At 40.4% G+C, this 12,142-nt stretch overlaps 2 protein-coding genes across 31 annotated transcripts in view; one reads left to right on the forward strand and one right to left on the reverse strand.

Annotated features, from left to right (window-relative positions):
• PPFIBP1 (PPFIA binding protein 1) overlaps positions 1-12,142 on the forward strand; it is a 172,868-nt gene that overhangs the window by 77,855 nt on the left and 82,871 nt on the right. The gene's annotated exons all lie outside the window — the stretch shown is intronic.
• LOC308502851 (uncharacterized protein C12orf71 homolog) lies at positions 2,047-3,422 on the reverse strand (the record flags this gene model as incomplete). Its single annotated transcript, XM_081061326.1, has 2 exons — positions 2,047-2,352; positions 2,769-3,422. The coding sequence occupies 2 exons, from the start codon at positions 3,420-3,422 to the stop codon at positions 2,047-2,049; spliced, it is 960 nt and encodes a 319-aa protein (XP_080917452.1).

The raw sequence follows: 12,142 nt of genomic DNA on the forward strand, positions 1-12,142 counted from the left end.
AAATAGTAAAGATAGCTGAAATGTACAAGTCACGGTGTCAGTGTGGCAGGGTGGGGACTGGGGGACAGTTGAAGGATGGGCATAGTCAACTTTATCTGGAAGGATCAGTCTTGGCCTCATATGAACCCTAGAGTGCAATCTTTAAGTTCCCCAGGCAATGGAGAGACTTCAGAAGGCAGGTTGTGGGGGTGGGATTCTCCAGGAATGGAAAGGGTAATCCGTGTGTTTTGGGTATTGGTCCTTATGAGAAGCAAGAATGTCCTGCTGGAGAATTTGGTGAGCATAGATTAAAAGAAGACCTGGGAGAAAAAGAGAGCAAGGCACTGTGAATGTAGCTATGTCGCTGTGGTGGATATGCCACAGTTTGGGAAGGAAGTGCATAGGAGGTGCTCTGGAAGGAAGTGAATGAACATTGTAGAACAAGTGTGATAATGGGACTCAAAGCGTTGAAGTCAAAGAGCAAGTGAAGGAGAATGTTCCAGTGAGCTAGTCGAATGGGAAGATGTTCTCAGAAACGTAGGTACAGTGAGGAGTCTAGCTCGGGGTGTGTGACCAGGAGCATACATAGTTAAGAGGGCCTCTTCTTGCATCTCCTCCCCCTCATTGTGTTATCTTTCCTTGGGTGGTATCATCTTCATTGTCTCTCACATATAACCCGCTGAAGTTGTACACCTTAACTCCATACTAGTTTATCCAGTGGCTTCAAGTCTTTCACCTTAAACTAACCACAGTTGTAACTCAAGGAAACTCTTATATGAAACCTTTTAAAATCAACCTTCCCATGTTGAATTGATTATTCTTTAGTATCCGGTGTGTACCTCATAAGACTATATTCTTACTCATACCTTTTTATAGTCATACGTTTACATGGCTTTATCTCTTACATAATAAACCACTTGAGCCCAAAGATTGAATTTTTTTTTTTATTTTTGGTAAGTCAGGAAAGTATCTGGCACTCCTATGCACTAAATATTTGTGGAAGGAAGGACGGAAGAGAAGAAGGAAGGGGATGAGGGAATTGAAATTGAGGGAGGGAAGGAATTTGAGACCAAAGAATCGTATGCTTTACCACATGAACTCTGAAGGTTGTATAATATGGTAGCAAAAGGTGAAGAAGAGCTCTCGAGTAAGGAGGATGGTAGTGGGAGGTAAGTTAATAACACGAACAGGGAGAGATCAGAGCAAGAAGGGTGAGTACATACAGCCTTTTTCAAAGAAGTTGATATTTAGCGGCAAGTTTAATGACGATTATGAAGGAATTTCAGAGGGCGTATTGGGGAATGGGCTGGGAGAGCACTCGGTTGAGTCAAGATCTAAAACCCATAACTTGGTAAATATTGCTTCTATGTGGGAAATATTTCAATGAGAATTGACTCTTAAACTCTCACTCTTGTATGTCCCTTGGTTCAAGGCTTCTCGGGAAAGTAATAGCAACAACAATAATAATATTTATGAAGAGCTTGTATTATCTCATTGGTTGTCACAGCAACCCTATGAGGTATGTGATATCGTTCTCATCTCATGAATGAGGAAAGTTAAGCTTAGAGTGGTTAAGTAGCATTTCCAATCCTCACATTCCTCCTAAGTGGGCCACTTATTTTATAGCCAAGGCAACACATGCTAGAACTAGTCAGGTCCCCTAGGAACAGAACTGCTGAAACCCTGCCAATGGAAGCACTTCCTGAGTGACTCAGTACCCGCTGCCACTTGCTTGAGCCTCAGAAGTTCAACTAAAACCATACTGCCAACCTGGGAATCTGATGGGTTGTGCTACAGCCTTCTGAAAACGGGGATTTCGGTTAATTATAAAATAGGGTAAAATACAATAAAAAGAGGAGAGAGGAGAGAAAAAGAACACCTTCATGTTAGGTGTTAAAATTCCCAGAGAATATGTTTTAGTCTTCTAGATAACATGTATACTTTCAGCCTGAGTCAAGATGGTGATCTGGAAGAGGAAGACATAGATAACAAGAATGTGTTTTTTGTTTATTGGAAAAATATTTACTCTATTGTAAAATAATTAACCCTATTGTAGAATAGGGGCTATCAGAAAGTTAAAAATTCTGGCGCTACAGGGTATCCTAATTCGAGGTATTCTTGAGGTTGGATTCTTTTGCTTCTGTGAGAGAGTCTTTTCCTTTGTGTCAGCCGACGGGGGTACTCTGTGGCCTCAGGGTGCTCTCTTCCCCCAAATGAGGGGAGGATATGCTGCCTTAGCCAGCGGAAGAGCCACCTGAAGTTCAGACAGGAGAGGGCTTGTGTACTGGAATGAGTGTCCTCTGGGAGATCTGATGAGACTGAGGAGGTCTCTGTGGTGCTGGTCCTCCAGCCGCCAGTTGCCTGGCTTATCGTCTGCCACGAAAATGAATGATGAGTTAGGTATGTGTAGTCTGGACCACATGGGATCAATATTTACCCATTTATTGGACTCAAATCCTTTTACCAAAAGTATCCCAATTGTAAATGCAAAGTTTCAAAACTCACTAATTCCCCCCACACACACACACACACTCACACACTTTTTTTTTTTTAGTCATAATCATTAGCCTTCACTTATCCTCTTTTCTCCCTTAGTGCTCCTTGGTATTTTCCCTCCAACTCCACCCTGACCCCTTTCCTTGCTGTTACCCTCCTCCCACCCCTGGCCATGTTGAGACACCCAGGGGGCCGGCCCTCCTTCGTAGCAGGTAGCAGTGCTCTATGTGTTCTACTCTGGCCCTTCTATTCGGCCTGTCCCCTTCTTGCCTGTGAGGCATCTCTGTGCTTACCTTGGCAAGTTCATAGTCCTGAAGCCTTGGAGGAATCTGTGGAAACTGGATGACATCTTCATATTCTGGTCGGTTGAACTTGGGCAAATCTTGACAAGTACCATGTTCTTGATGACTGACTTGAGCCGTATCTGGAGGGGAGCTTCTGGGCAGCTGGAAATTCTCCTCTTGAGCAGATTCAGGGAACACAGACTCATCGTCTTCATCATCTTTCTGATTTTGTAAAAATTTCTCAAGCTTTTGCACCAGACCATCCAGTTTGCTAAGAGTCAGTTGTGTCTTCTCTTTGGGATCCAGGTCTATCCACTGGTTGTCTCCATGTAGACCCCAATTAGTGATGGAATCTGAATGGTAAGAGCCCATATCAATATCCCAGGCCAGGGTGATGCTTAGTTTGCAAAACTGTTCTGGGTCGTCCTGAATTTGGTCTTGTCTCCCCAGGAGTCTCCCTATACTCTCGGTCCGCCATGTCCCTTGGATAGGAGGAACTAAATGGACTGAGGGACCCTTGGAAGACATGTCTTCACAGGAGATTGTGTTCTCACAGGAGAAGGTATCCTCACAGGGGTAATAGCCCACAGAGAGGCTCAGGTTTGATGCGGAGCTGCAGGCCTCGGTGTCAGCACAGCCGCTGCTGGAGAATGAGTCTGCCATGGAATTCAAAGGTTAAATGGTCTCCTTCATCTTAGGAATCTTCAAAAGAAAGAAAAAATAGATGGGATTGGTGAGAAGAAGAGGGGAGTCTTGGTACTTAAGCAATAACACTATCCGTTCCTTTCTCTGTTTTGATCTACCTCACTCGGATAGAAGTTCATCCTATTTTGCAGTCTTTATGGAAGGGCAAAAGAGCCCCTCCTTTTAAAAACCTGTTTCTTTGTCTAACAACCCTCCCTACTAAGCGTCTCCACCTGATGCCTCACATCATCCACCTTGCTACAGTTAAAAGAAGTTGTATTATAAAAGAAAACTGATCATTGTATACAATTTGAAAAATATAAAGATGAAAATTAATGTATCTACGATCCCATTACCCAGAGATAGTGATAACCATTATTAAAACATTTTCGTGGGTTTCCTTAGAACCTTTTAAAAAATATGTACATGTATTTATACATGTATATTTAGATACACACATTCACGTACATATGAAGATGTGAATGTCACATCAGTTGAAACAGATTATTATATTTTATGGCATAACCTGCAATAAATATGTATATGGCTATTCTGTCATTCTTAACCACTTTCTTATTAATGTCCATTAGGTGGTGGTTATTGTTTTAATAAATAAATCTCTAGTAAACCCCTTGTCAATAATTCTTTTTCTCCCTTTATATTCTGATATGTGGATTTAATGGATCAAAGATCACAAATATGTTAAAGTCTCCTGATAGTTGATACCAAATTGCTTTCCAGAAAGGTTGTAATCATTTAGGTGCCCATCCTCCCACCATCTGATGGCACTTTTTTGGCCAGCTTTTTCTATGATGTAAGTAAGTTGGGGGCAGGGGGAGGAGAATACATACACACACGCATGCACGCATGTGCACGTTGCAGACGCTGTCATTCTCTGCTCTGGTGGTTGCCCACATAAACTGGGGATGTTCAAAATCCTTCAGATCCCGAATCTGAGTGGCTAAAAGTCTAACTGCTAGAAGCCTGTGTTCTGGGACAGTTGGTTACCATGGCAACACAAGGACCCAAGTTATAGTCAGAAACATGGAAATATCAAAAAGGGCTAGAAAGCCACAAGAGCTATCCATTGCTTGCAAAGTATTCTGTACCCATACCATCCTGGGCTGGAGAGGACCCCTCTTGAGAGCTGAAGGACAAAGGCAGTGGTGGTCACTTCCATCTTGTCACGTGGGTCTCTAAGATGGTTCCTATTTTAAGGGAATTTAGAGCCTATTTGGTGAGATGGACAGAAACAGTCTAATATCAGGCAAAGTGCAGCAACAGAACTTCAGAATAACATCATGGGAGAACAAAAGGAGGTGCTTCATGCAGCCAGGGTTAGGATTGGGTTAGGGGTATCAGGAAAAGCCTCCTGGAGCAGATTGCTTCTGATCTGCATGTTTATGGGGGAGTGGAAGTCAGTGAGGTAAAATGGGTGGGGTAGAGCTGGTGGAAGAGTGACTTTTAGGCAGTGGGGACAGCATACGTAAGGACATCAAGGTGAGAAACAGCCAATTGTGTGGAGAGATCAAGCGGGGGTCAGTGAGATTATGGAAGCCCTTCCACCCATGTTAGAGAACTTGAATTTTATCCTATAAGCCTGTAGCTGGATGGTAGTGTTCATTTATCAGGCACTCTTCCATGTAATTCAAAGTATATTGAACTATTTGACTTGGTTAAAACAAAATAAAGCTTCCAGTGGACTTGGCAGCCTGAATGTTATTTGTTGGCTTTAATGAGAATGGAATCAATAGGTTTGCACTGGGTTAAGCGATGAATGGGAGGAGAGGAAATAGGAACAGTGAATACAGACTATACTTTAGGAGTATCTGAATGAGAAAGTGAGAGGAGGAAATAGAGGTAAGGTTAGTTTCCACCCCCACCCCCAAATGAAAAAAAGGTAAGGAATCAATACAGGGGGGGTGTTTCAAAATATAAAAGGTTGGCTGCTTTGTCTGGAGAACGTGAGGGTAGAATCCACGGCATGGGCAGATACATGGGTTGGTTGTAATAAAAGGAGTATGTTATTCCATGACATTAGAAGGAATAAAGTGAAGATGGATATGGAAACATTTGGAGAAATGCATCGATTGTTAAGTACCGCTATTTTCTTCTTTGAGTTTTCCAGCTTGGCTTCTGCCTTATTCCTGAGATGAAACCTACATTTTTTTTCCACACCAATTCTGTTAACTGGATCTCTGTCCTTGTTCTTCTTGTTCCCAACATTATCTATCTTGACAAGCTCTTTAATAACATAAAATGCCGTGGTCCTGCTGGAACCGGAGCTTTGCTTGTTTTTCTTCTTCCTCTGGGCATCCCTGCTGCTCACCAAGCCTTCTCTCTTCCAGGCTGCCCTTCTTTTAGCTACTATCATTTACTCTTCGTTTCCCAATGACATCATGAAATTATTGGGGGATCTGTCAGATCATAGCTCCCCAGAGATATAGTCTGGTCACTTTGCCTTCACTGCCATAGTGTTCTCAGTGGGTACTTCATGGGTAGAGGTGGTAAATCTTTCATTGTTTCCAAACATGCGATTCTAAAGACAAATGTGGGTCCTTACGTAGGATTGAAGGCTCTCAGTTGAGTAGACTAAACCAAAAAACGCTTTTGTATGAGGAAATTATTGTGGCCAGTGTAGTTATAGCAACCTCCAGTCTGGTCTACACTGAGGCTATGGGACACTGTTTCTAGGTCAATTCAGTTATTCTCAGGAAAGGAGTAGGGCAGCCACTCAGAGTTTCCTAGGGGTGGAATGTGTATGTATTTGAAAAACCATGTTCTTAAATTAACATTGCTTAGATTTGCTTTTGGTCACATTTAAAAAATTTTCAAGTTTCAAATAGCATTAAAAGAAACCATGAAGTTTTTATATTTATCAAAAAGAAGCATGGCTTTAAACACACACAGCACACACACACACACACGAAAAGGGAAAAAGCCGAGAAACACTGTTCTGACTTAAAGGAACCTCATCTCATTGGAATCTATCAATTACTTAAAATCTTTTCCAGATATTTCCCCATCTTTATTTCCATTAAAAAAGATTACATTTAAAGTTTGCTATGACTCTCAGATTTTTCACTGTTGTACCGGTTTAAATTTCTAGGTGCTATTAAATAAGACTATTTTGGGTGGCTTTGTTTCAGGAGTTACCATGGCGTGATGTAAGAAATAGGCAGAGTTGGAGTTGGGGAGAAACCATCTGTACTACCCAACTGAGGCTACCTGGCAAGTAGCCACAGACTGCTCACAACTCTCATGAGTGATTGGAGACCTAGACTAATCCCAGAAGGTGTAAGTCAGGAGCAAGATACTCCCTAGCATTTGTGGAGCACTTACTACATGCCAGGTCTTGTCCTAAGCGATTTGCGTGTGTTTGTTTAATTCTCACAGCAACCCAGTCAATTAAGTATCATTATTTTTGCTCTGTTTTACCAACAAAGGAACCAAGGCATGAAGCAGTTATCTAACTTGCCCACAGTCCCAGAACATAAACTCTAGAACCTGGATTCAAATGTAGGTAGTCTGGCTCCAAAGCCCTTATTCTTACCTGTATACAGTCTTGTCTCTCAAGAGGCTGACTGCCCATCTCCTCCCTGGAAGATTCCTGGGAGAGTTGACCCTGTCCAAAATCAAACCCGTGTTCTGGCTCCTTGAAAGAAACTCCTTCAAGTGGAACAGTGTGTTCTGAGATACATGGAAGAGGTGGTATACAGGACTGGCCCGAAACAATGGCGTCCACATTTGGGGCAGACTAAAATCAGTTGTAAAATAAGTGTTCAGCTTCCTCTTGGGCATAATGAGATCTGGACCTCTCTGCTCTGGCTTTCCATGAAAGCTCTGTGACTGCCTTCCAGAACACTGGGAGCCTAGAAAAGAATTCCTAAATAGCTTTCTTTGCATGCCACTGGATTGAAGGTGAGGGGAAAGCCAAAGCCCGTATGTTGTACCATTACCCATGGAAGTGGGTACAAATGTACCCTTTGAAACAAATGTAAACATTTAAATAGGAAAAAGTTGTTTTTCATCCTAAACTGCTGGAGTTTAGAGTGATCTTAAAGATAAAAGAGCTTCAAATGGGGCCAGCCTCAGAGAAAACTTGAAATTGTTTATACCATTTCTCCATATTTTCTCTGTCTCTATATACATATATATATACATATATTTCATCTAAAATATATAACTCAAATAGTGAAAGTCTCTGAAACTCCCCTTTTTTCCTGCCCCAGCAAAAAAAAATAATCACTGTTAATAGTTTGATATACCTTAGGATATGTGATAAAAATATATGGTGAATGTTTAAATTAAAATTATTACAGTAAAAGACACATTGCCTTTAACCCCTCTCAAAATACTCCCCCTAGCTTTGAACACACTTATCCCATCGTTCTTGCCACTTTCTGAAGCAGTTCTGGAAGTTCCCTTTCGTGAGTGTCTTTAGTTGCACTGTTGTGGCTGCCTTAATGTCCTGAATCATTTTGACTGTGGAGAAGAGGCAGAAGTCACATGTGCCAGATCCAGTAAATAAGGTAGATGAGGATATATTGTAATGCCTTCATTTGACAGAAGTTGCCATACCAGAAGCGATGTGTGACATGGGGCCTTTCCCATGGTGATCACAAAATTAAGGTGAATGCTGCTGCCGAGTGCCATCCAACAGAAAGACAGGGATCTTCAATACGGGAAGTGGCGTATTGAACCTTAGTAACAGTATGTGACAAGTTGCAACTTGTTCGGTGCAGTCAGTCAGGTGTGAGCTATGACTGAGAGAAGGTGTGTTTTAAAGTGTGCTATAAATCATCCTCCATCATGACAATGCTCCATGTCACACATTGCTTCTGGTATATGGCAATTTCTGTCAAATAAAAACATGACAGTATGTCCTCATCTACCTTTTCACTGAATCTGGCACCGTTCGACTTCTGGCTCTTCCCCAAAGTCAAAATGACCATGAAAGGTAAACATTTTGAATCGATTCAAGACATCAAGGCAGCCACAATAGTGCAACTAAAAACACTCAAAAAGAGGACTTCCAGAACTGCTTGAGAAAGTGACAAGAATGATGGGATAAGTGTGTTCGATGTGAAGGGGGAGTGTTTTGAGGGCGGTTAATGGCAATGTGTCTTTTACTGTAATACATTTTTTAATTTAAACATTTACCGCATTGTTTGATCATACCTCGTATATTAATTCAGTCAGATTTTTCCCCCCTGAGGCATCGTGGAAGTAGCAATGACACATCATTCTTAGGATGCCATGATGAGTAGTGTAGTCAATTGTCAATTCTAAAGGACGACTCGGCTTTCACCTCTAGTAACAGATCCAGGGGATTTGGGTTTTCATTAACAATAGCAGTTACGTTAATGTTTTAAGGCCTTAATTTGACTTGCTGGTCTAGCTTCTGATGGATCCAAATACTATAAGCTGGCTCATTATCTAAATAGGATAAGCTGGCTCATTCATTACCTTTTCTCTTAAAGCAAAATCATTCACAATACAGACTTTTTAGGTTTGAAAATGATAGTATGTCATGAAATACGTTAGGCCTAAAGCCAGTAATAATGGTAACTTTAAAAATTGGAACACTTTCTAAAATCCATTTGACTTGATGGGATTTGGAACCTAAATATAGAGTAGGAGGAAGCTAATAATTTAGAAGTTAAGCTGCTGTTATGGTTAATTTTATGTGTCAATTTGATTGGCCACAGGGTGCCCAGATATTTGGTTAAACATTATTATGAGTGTGTCTGTGAGGGTGTTTCTGGGAGAGATTAACATTTGAATCATTAGACTTGAGTAAAGCAGATTGCCCTCCCCATTGTGGGTGGGCATCCAATCCTTCGAAGACCTGTATAGAAGACAAAACAGGAAGGGAGAATTTGCTCTCCCTGATTGCCTTTGAGCTGGGACATTGGTCTTCCCCTGTCTTTGGACTCCGACTGGATCTGACATCATCAGCTGTCCTGGTTCTCACCATTAGACTATGACTAGAACAGTTCCATTGCCTCTCCAGGGTCTCCTCCACCTTGCAGATGGCACTGCTTGGGACTTGTCAGCCTCCATAACCGTGTGATTCTATTCCTTATAATAAACCTCTTTTTCCCCCCATTCATTTTATATCTATATCTATATGTGTAGATCTATATAGTATATATATATATATATATATACATATATATATATACTATATAGATCTCTATATAATGATATATATGTATTTATATATGTGTAAATGTATGCATACACACACACGTGTACTATTGGTCCTGTTTTTCCGGAGAACCCAGACTAATATAGCTACTTATTTTTCATTTTTGGAAATTATGAAATATTTTAACAGTACAGAAAAAGAGATCACGGGCCATGTGATATGCATGGAGGACATAGCATCATGTCTGTGGCAGAATTGCCAATAATGCATACTCTCAGCCTAATAGTGAGACACTATCAGGCTAACCTCACTTATAAGACATTCAGCAAAATAACTGACAAGTGTCCAGGTCGTCAAAGGCAAGGAAAGGCTGAGAAGCTGTCACAGACTGCAGAAGAGTATGGAGAAATAGCTGAATGCACTGTGGGATTCTAGGTAGGACCATAGAATAGATAAAGGACATTAGTGGAAAATGTAGGTAAAGTTCAGTATGACCCTTATTTTTCTTAATAGTAGCATACCAAAGTTAATTTCCTGATCTAACCGTTGTTGTGTTAAGATGCAAACATTAGGGGAAGTGCAGTGAGGGTGGTGTGGATACTGTATTTGAAAGTTCATTATAAGTCTAAAATCAGGACAGAATAAAAAACTTTAAAAAAGAATACATAAAAGTATGGTAAATGATGTAACAAGCATCTATATACTTACAAATCAGTTTGGTCAAGTCTTAACATTTTGCCATAGTGGATCCATTATTTTTTTGAAAAGAGATAAAGCATTCTAGATAAAACTTAAGCCCCCTTGTATTCCTTCCATGACCCTTTCCCTACTTCTGCCATGATCACTATCCTGAATTGGATGTTTATTTACCTAATACATGCTTGAATACCATTTTACATATTAATATATTGTGTTTGAAGACAAAAACCAATGTAAATATGAATTTACTTACTACCACTGAACTGTATACTTAAAAAAGATTAAGATGGTAAATTTTATATCATGTGTATTTTACCACAATAAAAAAAAAAGAGGAATAGACCCCAGTATAAATGGATGCTCTTTAGAAAAGAGGAAGTGCCTTATTCTCATAGCTTGTTTTGTTTTACGAGAATTATTGGGCAAGGGCATCCTGCTTCCCAACCAAATTCTTAGCTGAAATATTTACAGAGTTTATTGTTGGTGGTTGGAGAGGACAGTATAATTTCCTATGCTCTCTTTGTATGTTCATTCCCAAACAGACAAAACCTTATCAGAGCTCATGTACTTAATTAAAGGAAGATGATGAAAATAGTGTTTTGCTGTAAGCAAGTTACATGTTATCAAGTCTCTACCAGACACCACACACTTTGATAAGTGCTTTCGCATCCTTGGTCATTGAATTTTCATGACAACCCTCTGACTTGCGTATTTTCACCCCATTCTTAACTTGTACAGTTTGGAATTTCACAACTTTACCACCTACCGTATTTTCCCGAAAATAAGACCTAACCAGAAAATAAGCCTCGCATAATTTTTCAGGATGCTCGTAATATAAGTCCTACCCCCAAAATAATCCCCAGTTAAGATCATCAGTCAGATGGACGCATTTAGTACGTCTGTTGCAACACATGACAGGCATTGAATTATAAAATAATAATAATATATAATTGAATATAAATAATATTGACATTGATACTTAATACCCACGCGGGTGCCTTTGAACAAGAGGTAAACACCTATGTAAACAGATGAACTCGAGACTGACTGCCCAATGACCTTCAGAGTACCGACACAACGCATGAATAACATGCGCACTTGATAACGAATGGACGTGGTTGTGTCTAATATGAATCTTCATAATTCAATATGTCGTGTGTTGTAATGAATGTACTTAATGTACTTGTGTGAAATAAAGAAACGTTTTCTGAATTTTGGTGGCTTCAATTTTTCGTCGCTTTTGTGTGGACCATCATTCTTAACTGTCATCATTTTTGTTGCCACTGCTGTCTTGTATGTTTTCAAGTAACACTTGATTTAATGGCAGATTTAAAGGGAATAATATTTAGACCCCTAGACAAGATGAGTGCACAAAGAAAGAGTTATTTGATCGAGTACAAGAAAGGAATTGTGGAGGACATCTGGGGCAAGAATCTTACGGCTTTCCGCAAAGAGAAGAAGTTGGATCTCTGAGTGGTCCGAAAATGGAGAGCAGAGTACGATAACCTCAGTCAATAGGTGGATGAGGGAAATGCTAAGAAGCACAAGTATGGATCAGGTCGGCAACCATTATTTCCTGAGCTGGAAGGCATCATCTGTGAATGGATTGCTGACAGGAGAGCAAAAGCTTTGGTTATGCACAGGGCTGATATTCAAACATTTGCCCTTGCTATGGAACCACAGTTAGAAATATCCCCAGAAGAATTCAAAGCATCACAACACTGTCTGGATGGCTTCTTTTCAGCGATATGAACTGTTTTTAAGACCGACAACACTGTTAAAGCTGGAAGATACTGAGGTTATTAAATGTGCACTTGCATTCAAGTCCTTTGTTGATGACATTGAC

This window comes from Rhinolophus hipposideros, assembly GCF_964194185.1.
Source record: "Rhinolophus hipposideros genome assembly, chromosome: 9".
In the NCBI taxonomy this organism is placed as follows: domain Eukaryota; kingdom Metazoa; phylum Chordata; class Mammalia; order Chiroptera; family Rhinolophidae; genus Rhinolophus; species Rhinolophus hipposideros.